Raw genomic sequence first — 24,779 nt, 5'->3', positions numbered from 1 at the left:
GTTGAAGGTTTTTAAGCAGAGAAGTGACAAGATCTTGACTTAATAAAATTCTCCTGTTTCTTAATGAGGTGAAAACAGTCTTTTGGCCACCTTACTTATATATCTTTTACATACGATGTCTTTTCTACTTAAAATGTTTAATTGAGAAATTTTAGTTGCATATTTAAAAAATCACATACTATAAAGTATTATACAGATGGTCCTGGGTTATAATGGTTCAACTTACGATTTTGGGGCTGTAAAGTGTGAGATCGACATTCAGTGGAAACTGTGCTTCGAATTTTGAATTCTGGTCATTTTCTGCGCTGGTGATACGTGGTACAGTACTGTCATGATGCAGGGCAGCAGCAGTGAACCGCAGCTCCCAGTCAGCTGTGTGATCACCAGGGTGAACAACTGATGCACTTACAACCATTCCAGACCATACGCGCATTCTGTTTTTACTGTCAGTACAGTATTTAATAAATTACCTGGGTTTCCTTCTCGGGTGTAGGTGGCAGATGAACCCACGTTTCTGCAACCTTCCAAGTTAGATCATCTGTGATTAGTGCACTGGTGGTGGTGAGTAGTGTTCAGTCAGTTCTCCGTCTGTCCCAAATCCAAGTGGTTCTGACTTGGCCTTGAGAATGACACATTTTGGCTACCTATTCAGATTCAAGTTAAGGTCATAACAGAAGCTTTAGTTTCTCTTAGTCTATTTTGAGATTAGAATGATTTAGGTGAGCTGTAGTTTTGGTGGTCTAGAGCAGTGATTCCCAATTTTTCACTAATAATTTATCATTCTCATGCTTCTCCTATTTTGCAGCATTCTGGGAACCAAACTGCACTATTACAGTAAAATGTGTTTTCCTGTTTTTTTAAAATTAGTAGAACAAAATTGTCCCAATAGCGAGTGAGCCGGTATCATCATGGTGAGGTAATACGTTCTCAACTAGCTGCAGAAGGACTTTGGGTAGCTAGAAAACTGATGTATAATGCCTTTTAGACTCTTTGGGTTATTGAATATTACCTTTTGACTCTTGGTACTATTTTCTTGGACCCCCGAGGGATTTAGGAATAGTTTTAGTAGTGATTGAATTTTGGAAAGAGAAGTGTGGTACTTTTTTCTTTTAAATAAATTATGTCCTCTCTATATTACAAGGCATGTTCTAAAATTTATTTCTCAGTGATTTTTATAATTTTCAAAATATCAAAATATATATTGATATATTTATTTGAACTGAAAAATGAAGTCATGCTGCTTTTTTTTTCTTTCTTTTTTTTTTTTTTTTACCAAGTTTGTTTTGTCTAATTGATTTAACAATAAGGGTTGCCTTTGCCATTGTGGTTATATCGGGTATATTGTCTATAAATTGAAGGATTCAAGGTAATCTGTGCTTCCAAGTTCTAACAAAATATACTTAAATTAGGAGATAAAGCTATTTTGTCTAATATTGTGTTGGATTGGCAAAAATGTACTTTTCATTTTTAAAAATAAGTTTTGGTATTTATGGGATATTTATAAGCTTGTAAGTTATATTATAGCAGATATTTTACTCTAATTTTAGTAATTTATCAACTTATAATATTTATGTTGTCTTGATAACACCAGAAAAAGTAGCCGGAAGTTTTAACATCTAAAAGCTTATAGATGTCAAACCTGAGTATGATAAACTTTTACTGATGTTCTTTGGCAGTATGTGCTAAAGCCTTTAGAGGTGAAGCATCTTGATGTCTGCAATTTACAGGAAGATAGTTCAGATAAAAAAGAGTGGGAGGTGAAAAAAGGAAACTAGAGGTAAGGCCAAGAGTTGCAAAATGTTGTTAACATTTGGTGAATTTAGGTGAAGGGTATTGTTCATTGTAATATCCTTTCAACTTTTCTGAAGATTTGAAGATTTTCAAAATGTTAGGAAAAACTTAATAGTCATGAAGAATAAAAAAATTAATTTAAGAGTATTTGTCAGTATTATAAGAAATGACTTACCAGGATAAATATATGTTACATTAGGATAAAATTATGTGGTTGTATGTGAAGTGTTGGCTTGTTTATGAAGTTTTGTAAATGGATGATGGTGGCTATGAAATTGCTGTGGCTTTTCGATTTCATTGGTGTGTTTGAAAGTGATGGAACTTTTAAAGTGTCAACTTCAGGTCAAAAATGACATGTTTTGCAACTCCAGATTTCTGATAAAAAATTTGAGATACCAAATTAGAAATCTACAGCTAGATAATATGATTTTTAAAAATTCTTTTTGCTGTAATCAGGCAAACAGGTTTGAAGACTTCAGTTCTGGCTAGCATTCTTTCAGCTCTTTGGGTTCTAGGAATATGGTGCTAAGAGTTCACTCAGTTATAGTACACCCTGGCAGATCATTCTGGCATGGACAGATGGCTGTGACTATTTTAGCAAAGACATTGTATAGCTTATGAAGCACAACCATAATAACCTTCCCCCAAACCTGTGTATTATTTCCACAGACATAAAAACTTTATGTTCAGCTGCTGAGAGCAATCATAATATGTTATATTGTTTTTTAAATCACAGAATTGTTTTATGATTTTGTAATTTACCTTTTCTATAAATGTGTATAATTTATTTAAAAACTATAAGTTAATGGTATTATTAATATAATTTTTACTAGCCATGACACTAGTAATTCTATAAACTAGAAGTTTATAAATGAACTTTTTTTTTTTTTTTTTAAATCCTAAGTGTTTTCTAAAAAACTGCCTGGAAGGACTTCTCTTGTGACATTTACTTTCACTTGAGGTCATTCATGTAGAGATTTGGAATGTGTGCTCTGAATATTTAGTTGTTCTGGAAATCTAAATGCCAGCGTGTTACTGTGTAAACCATAGCTTGTAGTACTTATTGATTGACTTCAGTATTGTCCTAAAAAGTTAAGATTTAAGTTTTGGATTGGAAGAGTGAGGCATAGAATGTTCATGTACACATTGTGAAAAACTACGGGGCTGAAAAACATGTCTATTTTTTTTTTTTTGGCCTGAGACCTTGGGAGAATATCATTCCTTTGAACAGATCAAGCCATCTGGTTAATAGAAACTTCAGCATTGTTCTTATAACCTTATCAAACATTTCTTTGGTTTTATAGTTGAAAATGGGAGACTGTGGAGGCTTAATTTAATGAAACACAGATTAAAAAACCACCAGTGATATTTTCAAAAGTGTCCATAATTTAAGCATGAAAATAAAAAAAATTAACATTACTACCACTTCATTCTCAGACCCTATTTAAGTTTTGTCTCAGTGAAGTTCTTTATAGCAAGAGATCCAGTTCAGAATCACAGATGACATTTAGTTGACATGTTTCTTTAATCTCCTTCAGTCTGGAACAGTTCTTCAGCTTTTTGACTTTGAAGGTTATAGGCCAATTATTTTGTAGAATGAACCTGAATTTGGGTTGTTTGGTGTTCTCTCATGATTAGATTCAGGTTATATATCTTAGGCAGGAATTTTACAAAACTGATTCTGTGTGTTATTGCATTCTATCAGATGGTATATGATTGCATTTTGTCCCATTGCTGTTGATGTCCACTGATCACCTGATTAAGATAATGTCTGCCAGGCTTTCTGTATTAGTTTCCTGTTGCTGCTGTAACAAATTACCACAACCTTATTGGCTTAATACAACACAGATTTATTCTCTTACACTTCAGGAGGCTGGAAGTCCAAAATCAATTTCACTGGGCTAGTTATGGGATTGGTAGAACAGGTTCTTCCTGGAGGCTCTAGAGTTGAGTCTATTTTCTTGCCTTTTCCAGCTTCTAGAGACAGCCTGTGTTCCTTGGCTTAATGACTCCTCCCTCCATCTTCAGAGGACATCACTCCAACATCTGCTCCCATTGTCACATCACCTTTTTTGTCTTTAACCCTCCTGCCTCCTCCTTATAAGGACCCCTGTGATTATATTGTGCCCATCCAGGTAACATAGGATACATCTCCCCATCTCATCGTAATTTAGTCGGATCTGTAAAGTCTTTTTTGCTATGTAAGATAATGTATTCACTGGTTCAGGGTATTAGGATGTGGACATTTTGGGTGGCAGCTGTTCAGCCTACCATCTTTTCCCACTCTAAAATTATTCTTTTCCCTTTTGTAATATTTTGTGGAAAGATACTTGAATCCCTTGTTCTTGTTAGTGGAGAATGGTATTTAGAAACTAGATCTGGCTGTTAATGTGCTCATTGCTATTGATATCTCACACACTGTGCCTAGGCTCCCTTTATTGTGGTAGGCTCTGTGTGTGTGTGTATGTATGTGTGTGTGTATGTATATAGAATACATCTGTATTTCTATATTAAAAGATATTAGTTCATACCAATATCTAATTCCAATTCAGTACCATAGGATTTGTTCTTATTTTTTATTTTTTCGTATGTGTAACTTGAGTTATCCTTTATGTGTTAACTTATTCGATCAATCCCCCTGCATATTACCAGTCTTCTTTGCTGTGACCACCCCCTCCCACATACGGATCCCTCTTCATCACACTTGATTCTGATACCTCCTGCCACATACCTCTCCTATGTGGATGCTTTCCTCAAAGCATGGTGGTAACAGGGCAGTTGGACTTCTTACATGGTGGCTTTGGAACATTCTGTTATATGCAAAGTTCTTTTATTTCTCTAACATCTCATTTAAGGACTGTGGTTTTGTAGTTTCTAGTATTGTGAAAAAATTTCTATTTAGTATTAGCCAGCTGGACTCAGTGTAGTGATCTAGTTTTGTTGGCAACAGCCAAAGCATTATAGTCAGGAGCCAGTGGACCATATGCCTTCTTCTCCCATCAGGCCTGATCAGGGTGTTGACCTTGGCCCTTGTCAGTGTCGTAGAGCTTCTTCATAATCTGTTTGATCTGGTGCTTGTTGGCCTTGACATCCATAATGAACACAACAGTTATTGTTGTCTTCTATCTTCTTCATGGCTGACTCATTGCTCAGGGGGAACTTGATGATGGCATAGTGGTCAAGCTTGTTGCTCTTCCAAGGAAAATATTTGGGCTGCCTTTGGAGTGTCTTGGGCCACCAGAGGGTGGGTGACATGCAGAGCACCCCCCCTGTGGCTGTGGTTGCCTTTTAGCACTGCCTTCTTGGCCTTTGTTTTGGCTTCAGCTTTGGGAGGGCGAGGGTTTTTTTCCCTTTGTTTCTGCATGCCATCTTTGTGAAAAGGTACATTTTTATTTAAAAACTTAACTTTTTTTTTTTTTTAACTTGGGAAAGTTATTCAAGTGATGGTAGTGAGTTTCTTAAAACAATATATGGTGTTTTGGCTTTGGTTTAATTCCTCTAATTGAATTGCAGATTTTTCCTGGTGACTAAAATAATGCCTTTTCTTATAACTCCTATATGAACCTATTTTAACTTCTTATGGGTTTGGGTGACTTTTCTAATTTAACATAATTACTCTCATGATTGAATAATACCATTTCTGCTTAGCTTCCTTAATAAGCTGCATGTTTCAACTATTTTATACCTTGTACCTTCTGTAGCAAAAGGGAAAGGAAGAGAGAATTTCTCAGAAATTGCTGATCGCGTGATTAAATATTTTGGGTTCAAGTTAGTTTTTGCGTTTTTCAGTTAGAAGTTACTTAAGTCTCGCATGAAAATGGTTGCGTGGTAGTTGAACAAAATTTTCCATAGATCATTTGTTCTGAGTGGCAGAAAAATTAACGTGTATTGTCAATTTTTCTTAAAGGTTATTTGAGTAGCTAGTATTTTATGTTCCAGTAAAATTTTAGCATGGTAATGAAGGTTAGTGTGGTATTAACTGGTTTTGTCTTCACTGTGAAAAATGCTTTAACTTATCATCTTATTTATTTTTTTTGACAGAGCAAATTCGATTAAAGAATATCAGAAAAGTATATGGAAGATGTATGTGGTATCGTTTACGATTATTAAAACCCCAGCCAAATATTATTCCTACAGTAAAGTAAGTAATTGGTTTCAATAAAAAAAAAAACTTAGTGCTCACTCTTTCCTAGGTAACATAAAATATGGCTATAATGATGAATAAGACATATGTTTAAAGAAATTGTAGCCTTAGTATGGGTAAGATGTGAATTTGGGAGCTTTCTAAACAGAATGATTTAGAAGTTCAAAGGAGAGAGAATGTTCTACTGACTTGGGGGAGGAAGGGAGAAAGGGAAGTCAGATCTTGAAGGAAGACCTTGTGCATTTTGTTAGGATTTGAATTTTGCCTTAAAGACTATGGGGGAATCTTCAAAAGATTATCAGAAGCAGGGAGGTGACATAATCAAGTTAGCATTTCATAGTGATAATTAAAGTTTATTGAGCACATGCTGTATGCCAGATGCTGCGCTAGGGCTTTATGTATTATCTCATAATTTTATTATTAACTTCAAAGTAGATGTTTTTGCTGTTTTCTCAGATGAAGAAATTAAGAGGAAGATAACTTGACCAAGGTCCTGGAGCTAGAAGTGGTGGAGCAGGGACCTTTTATTTTGGCAGGCCAATCTGATTAAACAGGCCATTAGCATGTTTAATGAGAGCAGGCCTATTTAATTTTGTGAGACTGGGGGGTATGGTTTAGAGCCTTGGCTTAGAGTCTTCACCCTGAGTCATCAGTTTGGGGGTAATAGATGAATCTGATAGGTGAAAGAGTTGCCATTTTTGGAGGATTGTATCTTGTGAATTACTTCTATCTGTCTATCCAGTAGATAGGAGGGGAAGAACTAGCAGAGGAATTAGTAAAAGTAGAACCATTTATTTTTTAATATTGGTTTAAATGATCATGATAGTTTACAACATATCTGTGTAACTTCAAGGGGTTTAAATGGTTTTTCTTTGTAAGGTTTTACTTTGCCTTGTTTACTTCCTTTGCAGAGGGAGGGAAATTTTAGCTTTTGTGTTAAGTGTTCTTCATTGATGTGAAACTAAAAGGCAAAATTAGTGTTTACAAGAGTAGTTTTATGTTCACTGTTTATTCTTTGCTTTTGCTTCTCATTTAAAGTTTTATGAGGTAGCAAGGCAAATATTTTTGGCCTCCCAATCTCTTCCTTTTTGGGTTTTGGTCAATACATTGTGGGTATCTGAACCTCAGTTTTCAAGGAAAAAACCCAACTCTGTGAATTTCTCTTCAGTGATTAGTCAACTGATTTACTTAAATGCAATCACAGATTAAGGGATGTTTATAAGTAAGGAAGAATTAAATAGGTAAGAGATAACAATTTAGGTAAGGTCAGAAACATCAAAACCTTTGTGCTGCTTAACTTAAAGCATTGCTTCACAATTAAGCAGTCATTGTGTAATGCTCTTTCTGGAAATGACCTTTAAGATATGCTTAGAGAAAATACACAAGATTTCAGGAGTTGATCACTGATGCTATATGTAGGGAAAAATGCTTATCTTTTCACAGGACCTAAATAATGTTTTTAAAACAACGGGTGTAGATCACAGTGAAATCCGTTATGTTTCCCCCTTTGTTTTGGCTTTCAGGAGATTAAAGCATGGTTTTATTGGTTGTTACAGTTTTCATCAGCCTGGGGGGTTCTGTTAGGAGCTTCTCTAATCCTCTCTTCATTCTTGGGCTCAGAGAGCCAGGTGCAACATGTAGAGCATCTGCCATGGGGGGGGTATAGTATGTCCTAAGTGTTGTGATCCCTCTCCCTCTTTCTCTTCTTTGCTTTTAAGTCTTGTTTTAGTGGTTTTCAATTTTACTTTTATCTTTGTTTTCTGAGCTTTCTTAGCTTTTTTAGGGCATTGGCAAAACAAAATGTGGGATTGTAGATTTTCAAGTGTTCTGTAGCATATTGAAGGTATTGCAGACTTTGGGTTTGAGTTAAAAATTACTATGTAAATTATTTCCATTATTCATTCAGGAAGTAGTCATTGTGTGCCTATTATTTATGTGCCAGGTATTATACCAGCAACTGATATATTGTGATTAACCAATAGACGTGGTTCAGCAACTTAACGGTTGTGGGAGATACTGGCAAATAAACAAGTAATGATAATAGAGTTTAGTAAGGCTGCGAGAGGGGTGCCATGACAGAGCAGAGGAAGGGCTTCCTGGCTTGAGACAGAGAAGGCTTCTCAGTGAGGTCAGGGCTGAGATTTGGGTAAGAAGTACTGAGAACAGCTAACAGGAATTGATTATTTACTATCTGTGAGGTACCTTCTAGGTGCTTTACATACCTAATCTCTTTTAATTCTCAAACCTACCCTAAAAATTGGAAACTGAGTTGTAAAGGACAAAGCAACTTTCCAAGATCTCTAAGTTATTAAGTGGTGAAGCTGGGCTTTGACCTCAGGTAGTTTTGTTCCAGAGCCTATGTTCTTAATTACCTCCCCTCGATAGCTGGTGGAAGTGGGAGTGTTCCACGTAGGGCATTCTTTTCCTCTTTGGGGATATAAGTTGTATGGAAAGCAGTTTGCAATATTAAGTACTTAATAAGGATTAGAACATTATTTTGGCCAGATGGAAAGAATTTGGTATGTGAATGCCAACTGTGTTTAAGCTACTCTGGGGTTAGTAAAAAACTCAGTAAGATCCTGTCCACGTGCTCAAGGAGCCTGCAGTGAGTTAGAGGAGAAAAGTCATGGTTTTTGTTTCTTTTTGACTGTAATCCTGATTTCCCCATTGATCACCTTGACAGGGTAAGGATTGCTTTGAGGTGAGTCTTGAAGGATGAATAGAGTTTGGATGGGCGGAAATGGGAATTCTGGGTGGAAATATTCAAGAGCAAAAGTATGATGGTAAGAAAAGCTTAGGGATGGGGCGCCTGGGTGGCTCAGTTGTTAAGCGTCTGCCTTTGGCTCAGGGCGTGATCCCAACGGTCTGGGATCGAGCCCCACATCAGGCTCCTCTGCTGGGAGCCTGCTTCTTCCTCTCCCACTCCCCCTGCTTGTGTTCCCTGTCCTGCTGGCTGTCTCTCTGTCAAATAAATAAATAAAATCTTAAAAAAAAAAAAAAAGAAAGAAAAGCTTAGGGAACTTTGGGAGATGGGTTTTTTTTTGTTTTTTGTTTTTTTTTAATTTGGGTGATAAAGGTCAGTAGGTGGATTGGAACTTGATCCTAGAGGCTCATTCCAAATAAACATATTTGAGCTAGGATTCTACCAAATGAGCTTAAACACATGGAACATTTTCTGTCTTTGAAAAAAAGGTCACTCCAATTTTGTTTGATTAGGCCTCATATGATTCATTTTATGTGTTTAACAGTTCTTACTTAGCATAAAAAGTGTGATATAAAGAGTATAAAAAAATTAAAATTACTCGATTTCATCACTTAAAGATAGCCACTATTAAGATGATTTACCTTCTATATTTTAAATAAACTTTTATTTATTAAAAATAGCATATTATACATATATCTTTGAAAGCTGTTTTTCTTGTTTTAATTTAACAATACAAGGTAGATAATCTTCCACAGCAAATATATTGCGTTTATTGGCTAGATGGTATTTCACTTTATTACAATACCCTTAATTTATTTGTCTACTACTCTATTGATGGACATCTCTGTGTGTGTTTTCTCTTAATATTTCTGTGTATTCTGTGTATTAGTTCTGTTATATATCTGTAACCAGCTTTTTATACTTTATATACTTAATTCTAGTTTATTTTCTTCTAAATTTCTTGAAATTTAGTTAAAAGGGTATGTACTTCTTTAGGGTTTTGATACCTTATTGCCAGACAGTCCTTCAGAGTATGAAGGGTATGAGTGTTCCTTTTTTCTTTAGCCTCTCCAACACTGGTAGTATCAGTCTTTTAAATATTTTTACAAACAGAACATATTGGAGAGAAGAAGTAGGTTTTTTTTCCAAACTATATATTCCTTTATATCCCTTTTTATCCTATTATGTACATCTTTCTATATCTGTATTGGCTAATTATTTGGCTGTGTCTTGGTTTATTAGTCTCCTATAAGTGGTTTATTTAATTAGTTCCATATAAATGGATATTTAATTTGTTTCTAAAGTTTTGCTGTTATAAACAAGGCTATTCATTCATCATTGCACAATTGACCCATTATTTTTTGCAGTTTATCTTACTTAAAGTCTAATTATTAGGTTAAGAGCAGCTTTTTTTTTTTTTTTTACAGTAAATGGTTTACTGAATACTTAGTGTTAATATATTTTGATCTAATATAATGAGACCAACAAGTTAATAAGTTGAATTAAGTTCTACACATAAAATTCTGCAAAGAGTAATTGAGGGAGTATTACATGCAAGATTCTAGATGCAGACTACTAGATTCTAGAGAATTCAAAGGTAAAAAAGATACTGTTCTGGTTGTGACAGGAGTTTACAACCCAGAGATTATAGAATTGAGTCAATATCATAGTGATGTAGGACACTTTAGATTGTCTTTTGCCTCGATCTGCCATTATGTCTTTATAGACTCTTAAAGGAAAACCATATAGGTATATTTATTTATACTTCACTTATTTTTTTCCTAAACAGGAAAATAGTTCTGCTTGCCGGATGGGCATTGTTCTTATTCCTTGCCTACAAAGTTTCCAAAACAGACCGAGAATATCAAGAATACAATCCTTACGAAGTATTAAATTTGGATCCTGTAAGTAGTACTTTCATACAATGCACATAAGTTTATTGACCCTACGAAAATACCATAAGCCCATATCCTAAAAGGAATTGGGTTGTGCCTAAAGAAATCAGACTTTGGATATATAATTCATTTTTATTCTAATGTATAAATGTTTTTTGAGCTAGATGTTAATTTCTATCCTAGTAAAGCTTGGTTTGAAATTGCTAAATATAAGAATATTTGAAGATGAGATGAGAGGTTAGTATATTTTAAAAAGACTTTTATAAGACTGGTTTAATGCAAAGTTAAAACCAGGAGGTTCATTTATGTTGGTTGGATGGTAAAAATCTCATGATCCTGTGTTAGTTGATACTAACGCAGTGTGTTAAGTCTTTATGTCTTACAAAGAACTTGTTTCATTGTTAATGGAAATTCAGGTTAACCCTGGATATACTCCTTAGGTAATCTTTTGATTGAACTTGATTGAGATGGGTCCCAATAGAAAATTAGTCTTCAGGTATATCAGTGGAAAGTTAGAACTGAAATGAATGCTAGAGACCATCTAGCCTTTTTTGCCAGTGGAGAAAACGAGGCCTGGAAAATTTGTGTCTTGTCTGGAGTCCCATAACTTCTTAGTAGCCAAACTGAATCTAGCGCTCTTTCCATTTTTTTTTCCCCAAACCACTTTCTTTACTTCTAGTATTTGCTCAGTAGATGGCTTTATCCAGTTATTCATGTAATACCAATACAAAACATGTCTTCTAGTTTTCTGTTTTGTAGAAGCAGGATTTACATCATATCATCTGATTTTTCTTACTGTGATGATCATGGTCATCAAGAGATTTTTTTAAGATTAAAAGATTTGGGGGGGCAATTTAATCCCATAAAAATAAATATGAAAAATTTATTAATAGAAATTGAGTCTAATTAGGAAATAGCTAAGGTAAACTTAAGTGTTTAATATTAAAATATTGATAAACAAATGAAACCAGATATTCTTCTGATTATTTCTTAGAAAGGAAGTTAACCTTTGATTTGAGAGTTTCTTCAGACAGACTTAATTTACTGTGATCATTCTTTGATATTTAAATGTTACTGTCCTTTTATTTTATTTCAATATGGCATTGTGTGGTTTCATTCTTAAATCATTGGTGCCTAGTGTACTACACAACACCTGGGAGGTGCTCAATAAAATAAACGTATTGGACAAAATAAGTATTTTTATTTAAAAAATACATGGGATGAAACTTACAGGACAAACATAGGATGAAAACATTTTCTCTTTCTGAAAATATTGAATAGTTTATATTTAAAGTTCAAAGTGGGATGAATTATGTTTTTACAGCATTGTGCTTATTTTTACTAAAACAAAGCTTTCCTTTTAGGGGGCAACAGTAGCAGAGATTAAGAAACAATATCGTTTGCTGTCACTTAAATATCATCCAGATAAAGGAGGTGATGAAGTTATGTTCATGAGGATAGCAAAAGCTTACGCAGCGTAAGTATCAGTAGGACCCATTACGCATTTTAAGGAGTGGTAAAGATAGTTTTTTATTTGACTAAAATAGTTGTCATTGCTTTTAAATGCTGACCTTATATGTTGAGTCTTTTATTTATGGAACTGGCTGACAACCCTGAACTGCTAATTTAACTAAACTTGAATTTTAAGCAACTTAGAGTAGTGCTTTTGCCCTGTGAAGTTAGTTAAGTAGTAGGTAATATGTTAATTGAGTTATTTTGTAAGCATTCTGATTAGAAGAGGATATACTTACACCTTGTTTTCATTTCTAGGCTTTTATTAGACTAGATCTATTTCTCTTATTTTGGTAATGTAGCTTGTCTCATTAGGCTATCTAAAGACTAGTTTAATTTTTGGGAAACAAGATAGAATATATAAAATTAGAGGTGGTTTTTCCTTGAGTGTTAATATTACAAGAGATAAAAGTTAGCTGGATTCTTCAGGACTCATAGGCATATCCCCATACAGCTCTTATGTTAAAGAGTAAAATACAGACAAGATGTTATCTATTTTTAGAGGACTCAGTGATGTATAATTTTGTGCTGATTTTAAAAATAGAAGTAAATAATAGGAGGGGTGCCTGGGTGGCTCAGTTGGTTAAGCATCTGCCTTTGGCTCAGATCATGATCCCAGAGCTGTGAAATTGCCCTGTGCCGTGCATCGGGCTCCCTGCTTAGTGGGGAACCTGCTTATCCCTCTCCCTTTGCTTGCTGCCCCCCCTGCTTGTGCGCACGCGCGCTCTCTCTCTCTCTCTCTGTCAAATAAATAAATAAAATCTTAAAAGAAAAAAAAAAGAAGTAAATGGGATACTCAGATGTAATAGCAAGTACAAGTGATATATGACTTATAGAAGATTGGGAAGTACTCATTTTGTGCTTAATAAAAGTATATTGACTGTGTCTCCTCTCCCCTCTTTTTTTTGAGTTGCTTGTTATATACATGAATATGATTTTATGATAGCCTTCAGGAACTTCCTGAAGTGTTTACTACATTTTGTTTTCTGCATAGCAGATGTCCTCCAGATTTCTGTCTTTCAGTTGGTGTCTCCCCCTTTTTTCACTGTGTCTTCTCCAAGCATTTACTCTCATTGCGTGAGTGTTTCAGTGCTTCAGTTGCTGTCTTCAGGTAATTTAAGAAGAACTGAAGATACCCAGAGGAAGTTGGATAGCTAAGCTTGTTTAATTGGTAGTTTTAATTTCAGTGTCTTTGGGTTTTTTTCCCCTCAGTTTTCAGGTATTGTAACATTCTTAAGTTCATGATTTTGTTCTCAGGTTACTAGAAATCTGACTCTTTATGTTGTGTAATCACTATTCTAAAAAGTACAGAAGAATAATATATGCCTTTGGTTTTAAATCAATTATATGATCAAGCTATAGAATGTGTTTTAAGTAAAATGTCTTAAATAGTTGATGGTCCATCAGACAAATGAAGGAATAAAATGATTATGGGACCTAGAACTTTGAGATCTTGTAACTTGTGTAAGTATAAATGGATTAGATAAAGGTACATTTTGCTAAATATAAGCTCTGGGTGATTGAAGTTCCCATTCTATGCATAGCTCTAGCATAGCCTAAGTATAACTCAAGCAGCTTTTGGAATGCATTTATAGGCTTTGAACTGCAAAGTTTTTTAGAATTTGCTTTGGCTATTCAGGATATTTTCTCTTCCCTTATTTGCCCATTGTAATAACAAGCTGGGTCATTCCTGTTTCTTCATACCAGTTTCTAACTTTTAAAGGAAAGGAGGTCTGGTTGTTTTTGAGGAGTTAGACCAACGATTGAATTTTCTGGTTCATAGCTTCTGGTTTCTTTTGGATATAGTTGGGATTTGGCTTTCAGGTGTAAAACTTATGTTTAAGCTACTTTATAACAAGTGGACAATGTAGATGTTACTTTAAAGCTATTTCTAAAAAAAAAAACACATGTGTTTTCATGTGTTCCTATGCATGAATATGTAACTTAGCTTTACGTAGTCAACTCAGGGTCATTCACCTATAATTTAATGAAAACATTCTCCAGCTTAGGATGTAAAATCTGGGACCCCTGAAACTGTATACAGAATTTATGTGTATATGTAACTATGCATTTTTCCAGGGCAGAAGGGTTAGAGATTTTATCAGATTTTTAATAGGATCTATGACACAACCTCCTACCTGCAAAGTTAAGGGATATAATCATGTTTAGGAAACTTTATACTCATTGAATTTTAAAAAATTATGTTAATATCATTGGTATTGTTTAAGCGTATTATATATGAATTATACTAAAATGACATAACTTTTTTTTTAAGATTTTTTAAATTTATTCATTTGATAGAGAGCAGGAGAGCGGGCACAAGCAGGGAGAGGGGCAGAGGGAGAGGGAGAAGCAGACTCCCTGCTGAGCAGGAAGCCTGATGTGGGGCTCCATCCCAGGACCTAGAGATCATGACATGAGCTGAAGGCAGACGCTTAACTATCTGAGCCACCCAGGCACCCCTAAAATTATATAACTTTTAAGTACTTTAAGTCTCAGGAATGGTATTATACTTCAGTATAGTAAATATAACAAGAAGCCAAAAATTAGTTGCTTTCTTACACTTTTATTTATTTATTTATTTATTTTTTTTAAAAGATTTTATTTATTTATTTGACAGAGAGAGAGACAGCCAGCGAGAGAGGGAACACAAGCAGGGGGAGTGGGAGAGGAAGAAGCAGGCTCCTAGCGGAGGAACCTGATGTGGGGCTCGATCCCAGAACGCCGGGATCACGCCCTGAGCTGAAGGCAGACGCTTAACCGCTGTGCCACCCAGGCGCCCCTTCTTACACTTTTAAAAAGTTTGTGGTAAAAGTTCCTTTAATTTGATTGACTATGGAGCATGGTACCTGTCACACCAGTTGCACAAGTCAGCTTAATGGAATGGTAATCAGTTGTGTGTGCAGTTTGAAAAAAATCAAGTGCTTCTGTGATGTGAGCTGTGCTTTATTTTGCAAAATCTGAGGGCATTGTATAGAGAACAGAGCAGTTTACCATGGTGCCATCAGAAAGGTAGAGTGGACAGATAATTATTTTTGGGAAGAGAATCTGATTAGAAGACAGAATATTGAGAAAAATTACAGCAAAAGCCCTGGGTAAGTGGACAGTTGTACACGGAAACCAGGGCAAAATTTTTTGAGAAATATCCCTCCCTTAGTAAAAAAGAGCCACCATAAGCACCCCTCCTTATGAACTAGCAACCTCTCTACAGTGCTTTTTGTTGGCTTCTGTATTTTACTGTGGACTTAGGTCAAATAGTATAAGTGGAGTTAAAGTTAGAAAGGGACTGAAGATGCCTATGTACTTGTTTTCATAAATGACCAAATTGATAAGTTTAAAAATATTTTCAATCCCTGATGAACATAGATGCAGAAATCCTCAACAGAGTATTACACATTCAGTAGTACATTAAAAGGATCATTCACCACAATCAAGTAGGATTTATTCTGGGGATGCAAGGATGTCTCAGTATTTGCGAAATCACTCAGGGCGATACACCACAGTAACAGAACAAAGAATAAAAATCAGATGATCATCTCAATAGATTCAGAAAAAGCATTTCGCAAAATTCAACATCTGTTTATGATAAAACTCTCAACAAAGTGGTTTTAGAGGGAACATACCTCAACATAATAAAGGCCATATGTGAAACACCCACAGCTTACATCATACTCAGTGGTGAAAAACTGAGCTAAGGCAAGGATGTCCATTCTTACCACTTTTATTCAACATAGTACTGGAAGTGCTAGCCACAGCAGTCAGACAAGAAAAAAATAAATGAATAAAAGACATCCATATTGGAAAGGAGGAAATTAAACTGTAACCTTTTGCCGTTGGCATGATACTATACATAGAAAACCTGAAGACCACCAAAATACTTTTAAAAGTAATAAATGAATTCGGTGAAGTTGCAGGGTACAGATCTTTCTTTCTTTTTTTTTTCTTTTAAAGATTTAATTTATTTGACAGAGAGACAGCCAGCGAGCAAGGGAACACAAGCAGGGGGAGTGGAAGAGGAAGAAGCAGGCTCCCAGCAGAGCAGGGAGCCCGATGTGGGGCTCGATCCCAGGACCCTGGGATCACACCCTGGGCTGAAGGCAGACGTTTAATGACTGAGTCACCCAGGCACCCCGCAGGGTACAAATCTAATACCTGGAAATCGGTTGCATTTTTACACACTAATAATGAAATAGCAGAAGGAGAATTTAAGAAAACAATTTCATTTACAATTGCATTAAAAAGAATAAAATACCTAGAAATAAACTTAAGGAGATGAAAGACCTCTATACTCAGTATAAAACACTGATGAAAAATTAAAGATGACACAAACAAATGGAAAGATATTCACCATGCTCATGAATTGAAGAATTAATATTTTTAAAATGTCTGTACTCCCCAAAGAGATCTACAGATTCCATGTAATCCCTATTCAAAATACCAATAGCATTTTTCACAGAACTAGAATAAATAATTCTAAAATTTACATGGAAGAGACCCTGAATAGCCAAAGCAATCTTGAGGAAGAAGAACAAAGCTGGAAGTATAACAATTCCAGGTTTCAAGATATACTATAAACTTATGGTAACTAAACGTACAATATCGGCACAAAAATAGACACATAGATCGGTGGAACAGGGTAGAGCGCCCAGAAATAAAAACCTGTGTTTATATGGTTAATTAATCTATGACAAAGGAGGCAAGAATATACAATGGGGAAAGTCAGTCTCTTTATAAATGGTGCTGGGAGAACTGGACAGTTACATGCAAAAAAATGGAACTGGACCACTTTCTTATATCATACACAAAAATAAACTCAAAATAGATTAAAGACCTAGTTATGAGACCTGAAACCATAAACCACCTAGAAGAACATAGGCAGTAATTTCTTTGAGATCCGCCATAGCAGCATTTTTCTAGATAAAAATCATAAGGCAGGGGTGCCTGGCGGGCTCAGTCAATAGAGCATGTGACTCTTGATCTCAGGGTTGGGAGTTGAAGCCCCACATTGGGCGTGGAGCCTACTTAAACAGATTTAAAAAAAGATTGTAAGGCAAGGTAAACAAAAGCAAAAATGAATTATTGGGATTACACCAAAATAAAAAGCTTTTGCACAGTGGAGGAAACCAATAAAACAAAAAGGCAACCTACTGAAAGGGAGAAGATATTTGCAAACGATACATTCAATAAGGGGTTAATAGCCAAAATATATAAAGAACTATGTAATGCAACACCAAGAAACCAACAATACAATTAAAAAATGGGCAGAGGACCTTAATAGACATTTTTCCAAAGACAACATATAGATGGTCAATAAACACATGAAAAGATGTTCAACAGCACTAATCATCAGGGAAATGCAAATCGAAACCACAGTGAGTTATCACCTTTCACCTGTCAAAATGGCTGCAATCGAAAAGAAAAATAAGTGTTGGTGAGGATGTGGAAGTTTCTGTGCACTGATGGTGGGAATGTAAATTGGTGCAGCCATGGTGGAAAACAGTGTGGCGGTTCCTCAAAACATTAAAAATAGAAATACCATGTGATCCAGTAATTCCACTACTGGATTTTTACCCAAAGAAAGCGAAGACATTCATTCAAAGAGATACGTGCACCCCTGTGTTTATTGCAGTATTATTTACAATAGCCAGGATGTGGAAGCAACCCAAGTGTCCATTGATAGATGATAAGGAAGATGTGGTACACACACACACACACACACACACACAAACACACACACACGACTGTTATTCATCCATAAAAAAGGATGTGATCTTGCCATTTGTGACAACATGGATGGACCTAGAGGGTATTATGCTAAGTGAAATAAGGCAGAGAAAGATATACCATATGATTTCACGTATATGTGGAACTTAAAGAACAAAACAAATAAATAACCAAAAAGCAGAAACCGATCCATTAATACAGAGAATAAACTGAGGTTGCCAGAGGGGAAAGGGATGGGAGGATGGGCAAAATGGGTAAAGAGGAATAGGAAATAGAGATTTTTACAGAAAAAATAAGTCACGGGAATAAAAGGGAATAAAAATAAGTCATGGAGGGGGCACCTGGGTAGCGCAGTCGTTAAAGCGTCTGCCTTCGGCTCAGGGCGTGATCCCGGCGTTCCGGGATCGAGTCCCACATCGGGCTCCTCCGCTGGGAGCCTGCTTCTTCCTCTCTCACTCGCCTGCTGTGTTCCCTCTCTCGCTGGCTGTCTGTCACATAAAAAAAAAAAAAAAAAAAAAAAAAAAAAGTCATAGGGAATATAGTCAATGGTATTATGATAGCATTGTATAGTGAAAGATGGTAGTGACACCAGTGGTGAGCATGGCATAACTTATAAACTTGTCAATCTCTATTTTGTACACCTGAAACTAATGTAATATTGTTTGTTATACTTCAATTAAAAAAAATTAGGGGGCACCTGGCTGGCTCAGACAGTGGAGTGTGCAACTCTTGATCTCAAGGTTGTAAATGAAAGCCCCCACGTTGGGTGTAAAGCTTACTTAAAAAAAATAATAAAAAATAGAAATTATGTTTTAGATGAAAAAAAGTTGAAATCATTGAAATTTTTTGCTATTTTTTAAAGGTACTTCTGTATTTTCTCTCTTAACGTGGAGCTTTGTTGAAAACTACATTGTATCCTGTGTGTGTATATTCTGGGAAGGTTAAAATTAGATTTGGACATAAACATAATCTTTTGCCACTTGGTCTTCAAAAATACCTTTCTTATGATATTACTGGTCATTTTGTGTGTGTCTGCCTTCTCTCCTTAACAACATTGTAAAGTTTTTGAAGGAATTGAAATTTTCTCTTAGTGTTTTTTTAACATCTATTTTGGGACCTGGAATAAAACCACTCTCATTCTGTGCCTTGAGCCATGGCCCAGATCAAGGGTTATATTTTTTTTTACGTGTTTAATAAATCACTGTCATTTTTATATTGCTGGGTTAGGAAGCTGTTGATTTAGCAGATATTTTCCTAGTCCTTCTGGCGTTGTTTTAGAAGAAAAGTGTGACCTCAGCACAATGCAAATGACCTTTTCTATAGCAATGGAATTTTACAGGTGTTCATTTTGTTCTTTGAGAATGTGGTACCAGTTTTGGAGGGATTATTATTATTAATTTGTATTAAGTTTATAAATAGGTATGATTATTAAAGTATAAATAACGCTCATTGAAGAAATTTTGGAATATATATAAGGATACAAGAAAAAAGTCACCTATAGGGGCGCCTGGGTGACACAGTTGTTAAGCGTCTGCCTTCGGCTCAGGGCGTGATCCCGGCGTTATGGGATTGAGCCCCACATCAGGCTCCTCCGCTATGAGCCTGCTTCTTCCTCTCCCACTCCCCCTGCTTGTGTTCCCACTCTCGCTGGCTGTCTCTATCTCTGTTGAATAAATAAATAAAATCTTTAAAAAAAAAAAAAGTCACCTATAATCCTCCTTGCCTTCTCAGAAAATGTAGTAACCTTTGAAGTTTTATCTTCCAGCTTGAACTGGCAAAACTTGAGAACCCACGGGCCAACCAGGAATTTCTATAAAGGCTCAGTAGTTCTCATTTGCTTTACTGTAGAACTCCTTGCTTTCTTCTCTCTCTCTTTTTTCCTGATTTCAGAGAGGCTTTTCTTGATTTTCTAAAATTAATATCTGTAAGAAATGAGTTCGTTAGTTAATAGAGTTTGTATATGTGAGTACCTTTCAGACGTGGCATTCTAATTTTGCAATTTTGTTCTTTTAATGCTAGTTTAACTGATGAAGAGTCCCGGAAAAATTGGGAGGAGTTTGGGAATCCAGATGGCCCTCAAGGTATGGTAAATAATAATTAAAAATTACTGGTGATGTAGTGTTTATATATTAATGTGTGTGTGTATATATATATAATGAAAATATTAATAGATTGAAAAGAATATTTTTATTTTCTTAGTTTGTGAATAGGAAAATTATAACCTCAAGGAGTTAAATAGATATGTAAATGAGTTCTCTTTAGCTAATTTTTACTTTATTTTTCTTTCTAGCAACCAGTTTGAAAGATAGAACTTAGATTGGGTTGATGAGAAGAGTAATCACTGTAATTATTCATCATTTCCAGCTAGCAGTCGATAAAAGTTGGATGAAAACAATCTGTTTTTCTTTATTGACTTTGAACATTTTCTTGTATATTCATAGTGTTTACATTACCCAGGACATATAAAAGAATTTAGATTTAATAAGAAATTCATGTACTTTGGTCGAGTTTTTTTCTCCCCTTCTGGAAAAATCCATTAACTTTTATGTAATGGGAACACACAATATAATCTTTCTCAAAGCTTTTTTTGGGGTGGGGAGGAATTGGGACGAATTTTGGGATATAACTAAATAATAAAACTGAAAGTGGATATTCTTTAGAAATACTCTTTCTATTTTAGCCACAAGCTTTGGAATTGCCTTGCCAGCTTGGATAGTTGACCAGAAAAACTCAATTTTGGTGAGTGCATGTAAATAAGACACATTTAATATGTTAGATATATCTTAGTGATATTAAAGAGAGGTATAACAAAATACTGCTGTGCTGTTTTTAATGTTACTGTGTATTGTGAAAACTTTTTATATAATGGAAAAAAGAATTGGTTCTCATTATTAGGTTGCTGTTTGGGCAGTATGTTCTAATTGTAGTTTTAAAACCTTAAAGTTGTGATTTCTTTTCTTTTGGCAGTTTCGGGTCAGGTCTTATCCTTGGCTTGGAGAACTATGGTTCTATATGGTATCCTAAGTAGTACTCAAAATTTAAATTATCCTTCATTTCACATTTATCCAAGCTAACATAATGTTAACATATGCTAAATTAATGCTATATATATTCCATATGGTACTTAGGGAGGCAGTAGGATATCAGACTTTTTTTTTTTTTTTTTTTTAAGATTTTATGTACCTGAGAGAGAGAGGGAGAGGAGGGACACGGGGAGGGAGAAAGAATCGAGGCAGACTCCACACGGAGTGTGGAGCCCACGTGGGGCTCATTCCCATGACTGTGAGCTCATGACCTGAGCCAAAGCTAAGAGTTATACACTCAACCACCTGAGCACCTGAGCCACCCAGACGCCCCAGGATATCAGACTTTTAATCGGTGATAGATGCTGCAACCCTAAAACATCAGGAATCATCTTAACCTATGGTTTAGGAATAGATGTTTCCCTATTTCACATGTCTTACAAGTGGTTAGGAGCTGTCTTTGAAGCAATAAAAAAGAAAATTCATATAGTCTATAATCCCTGTCTCACATTTCTTAAAAATGATTAGGAGCTATCTTTGAAGCAGTAAAAAACAAAATTCATATAGTCTGTACTTTGTTTTGAAAATGGCTGTTTAATGTTATTTTATGGCTGACAAACATTCATTACATTCAGGGATATATGGTTTCATATATAAGAGTGTCTGTCATGCTTAGGATTACTGTGGGAAAACTGGAGAAGAGAAAGATAGTTAGCTACCTGATTTGGGATCAAGTAGTAGGAGAAAAATCTAAGACCAATAGCCGGAAATTACTTGTAAACAGAACATTATGAAGTTGCTCCTTGATAAGGAACCAGGGCTCTGTTGTTTATTTCTAAGACACTAACTACTTGCTGAGGTGTGCATCTATAAGTACCTGACTGGAAGGAAAATATCATTTATAAGGCTGTTTTGCTGGTGTAATCTGAGCAGATTAAAAGGTAATTTATTATAGTGGATAAAAGCATAAATTTTTAGAGTTGAAATGCCTGGATTCCAGTCCTGGCTCCATCGCTTAGTGGCTCTGTGACCTGGGACAAGTCATGTAACCTGTGTGTGTTGCAGGTTCTCTGTTTGCAAAAGGAAAATAGTAATGGTACCTTTCTCATAGAGTTTGAAAATTAGGATTAAATGAAATAATACATGAGTGCTTTTGATAGTGCCTCCCCCATGTAAGCCTAAAAATAAGTGTTCTTAGATGTTATAATTCACCTGTGAAAGCCATAATTATTTTCTTTTCAATTCTAGGTTTTACTTGTATATGGATTGGCATTCATGGTTATCCTTCCAGTTGTTGTAGTAAGTTCTAACTCTTTTTATTAACAGTTTTTGGGAAGGGAATTGGTGGTGTGCTTTGGAGTTTCCCTAGAAGATTGCAATTTTTATTAGAATATAACTCCATTGATCCTTGAATTTTAAGACTCTTATATTCAGCTACACTTTAAAGGTCTTCTAAAGGTGATATCATTTGAGTATGTTAGAGTATATCTCCTCCCAATACAAAAGTTACACACAACTGAAATAATACAGATGTATTTAGAATTGAGAATGTCTTCCTTTATCACCTGTCTCAAATTCACTTCTTCATTGGAGAACACCAGTGATTATCTCTCTTTCAGATATTTTTTAAAAATATTATTTATTTTTGGTGGGGTGGGGCAGAGGGAGAGGGAGAGAAAGAATCTCAAGCAGACTCCCTGATGAGCAGGGAACCCTATGCAGGGCCAGATCCCAGGACCCTGAGATCATGACCTGATCTGAAATCAAGAGTTGGACGCTTACCAAACTGAGGCACCCAGGCACCCCTTTCAGATATTTTTCTATGGATTGTATATACATACACACTTAAAAAAAAAATGTCATCTTACTGTATATATTGTTCTGTGACTTTTTTTGCTTCCTATATTTGGGGCACAACATATAGAGCAACCTCATTTTTAAAAACTATTGCAGAATACCTCAATATGGAGATAACATAAAGTTTATGATTTTACTGTTTCTTTCGTGACTGGTGGTTTTTTTCTGGTCTTATAGTTCCTCTGAGTCCCATAGTGAGACTAATAACTAACCTGTCTTGCCTTCATCATAGGTTTGTTGTATGAGGATTCAGCTGTATGGAATCCTGTCGAATGAAAGTAGTATATATCAACTGTAAAATTGCTCCTGCACTTACTTATCAAATATTTATTGAATATGAACCGTGTCAGGAACCAGCTTGGTGCTTTTATAGCAATGGGTTGTTTTGTTTCCGTTTTGTCTTCAGTTTCTAACTGAACCATAAATGTTTTAATCATATATTGTATGAGTAGGTTGGTGTTTAGGTGTTGGGCGGCATAAATACTTGCTAAATAATTTGAAATATCTAACAAAGCATTTGTTCTAAAGTTCAGATATTGTTACTTGTTTCATGAACATTTAGAAAATTTGACCAGAAACATATTCTGTATCAAACCTAATATTTATTGTGGTTTTGATGCTTTATTTATTGTTTAATTTTATTTGCATTTTAGGGCTCTTGGTGGTATCGCTCAATACGCTATAGTGGAGACCAGATTCTAATACGCACGACACAGATTTATACATATTTTGTTTATAAAACCCGAAATATGGATATGAAACGTAAGTAAATTTAAGTAGCTGTGATATTAGGTTATTTTCTGAGTCATTTATGTGGAGTTGATATATATTCAACTGGAGACATTTCATTTCAGTTTTATACTCTTTCATATAACTGAAGCTGGAGGAGAATGCTAACACCCTTTATCACGTGTATTGTATTTCTGTTATTCCCATTTACTCAGAGATATATATACACACACACACATACACAGACACACACACACACACACACATACACACATACATATACATACATTTTTTTCCCCTAGAAATTTTATGGTAAAGCTTCGTGTGTGTTAATTTTGTAATAATACTAGCTAATATTTCTTGAGTATTTGTTGTGTGCCAGGCATTGCTAGGGATTATGTATGCGTTAACTCATTTAATCTTTATTTTGCTCCCATAAGTAAGCTACTGTTTTTAGCACATTTTATATATGGGGAAACTGAGCTTAAGGATACATACAGTAAGTGGAAGAATTAGGATCGAACTCAAGCAGTCTGGCTACTGTTTTTAGCACATTTTATATATGGGGAAACTGAGCTTAAGGATACATACAGTAAGTGGAAGAATTAGGATCGAACTCAAGCAGTCTGGCTACTGTTTTTAGCACATTTTATATATGGGGAAACTGAGCTTAAGGATACATACAGTAAGTGGTAGAATTAGGATCGAACTCAAGCAGTCTGGTTCCCAAGCCCTAAATTAGTACGTTGTACTGTATTAATCTCAATAAAATAAGTAAGGTCTTGGATGTGTTGAAAGAAAACTGCCAGAATATTTCATTCCCAGAGTCTTATTTCAGAATTTCTTTGTGGAAAAAAAGGTTCTGTTTAAAATACTTTCTTTGATTCCATAAAGCTAACATTATAAATTTTATCCTTGGAATGTATAGTGTTGCCTTTCAGAATCACTGCTCTGCAGAACTTTTAGACACATCATAGATAAGCCCTGCTTCCCCTCCTTGGGAAAAAAAGAAAGGAAGGTAGAAGTTTTAAAAAGTTTTAAATTGTGCCTCACTGTAGAGTACATTTTTATTCCAAAACCTAAATGGAGTTTTCTGTAGTTTGGCTTTGCCAGTTTTATTAATTTTTTTTTGGTGATGAGCAAGACTACTTAGAATCATGTGACTGTGTGAATAGATCTTTTATTTTTGGAATGAGCAGATCTTTTATTTCTGAGGAATAAGTGGATGCTACTCTCCCTTTTACACACATATATCACTCTTTCTTATGTTGAATTGAAATTTTAATATAGAAACCCTTTTATGAAAGTGTTTCTTATTTATGATGTGTTTTAATCAGTGAGCTTGGTTTCTATTTTATTTCTGAGGGTGACACTTAGCCTTACACTGTTCCATTGGAAGA

At 35.2% G+C, this 24,779-nt stretch overlaps 1 protein-coding gene across 2 annotated transcripts in view; it reads left to right on the top strand.

Moving 5' to 3' along the window:
- Nucleotides 1-24,779, top strand: part of SEC63 (SEC63 homolog, protein translocation regulator) — a 70,502-nt gene that overhangs the window by 10,049 nt on the left and 35,674 nt on the right. For both annotated transcript variants that reach the window (XM_040627596.1, XM_040627597.1), the window contains exons 2-8: nucleotides 5,833-5,932; nucleotides 10,429-10,543; nucleotides 11,899-12,011; nucleotides 19,790-19,851; nucleotides 20,451-20,509; nucleotides 22,042-22,092; nucleotides 23,304-23,412. In XM_040627596.1, the coding sequence (XP_040483530.1) occupies nucleotides 5,833-5,932; nucleotides 10,429-10,543; nucleotides 11,899-12,011; nucleotides 19,790-19,851; nucleotides 20,451-20,509; nucleotides 22,042-22,092; nucleotides 23,304-23,412 (609 nt within the window). The remainder of the gene's footprint in view (nucleotides 1-5,832; nucleotides 5,933-10,428; nucleotides 10,544-11,898; nucleotides 12,012-19,789; nucleotides 19,852-20,450; nucleotides 20,510-22,041; nucleotides 22,093-23,303; nucleotides 23,413-24,779) is intronic.

The sequence above is a fragment of the Ursus maritimus genome, unplaced genomic scaffold, assembly GCF_017311325.1.
Source record: "Ursus maritimus isolate PB19 unplaced genomic scaffold, ASM1731132v1 scaffold_13, whole genome shotgun sequence".
NCBI classification, from domain to species: Eukaryota; Metazoa; Chordata; class Mammalia; order Carnivora; family Ursidae; genus Ursus; species Ursus maritimus.
The sequence above is the reverse complement of the archived record's forward strand: the minus strand, read 5'-3'. Positions and strand labels throughout refer to the sequence as shown.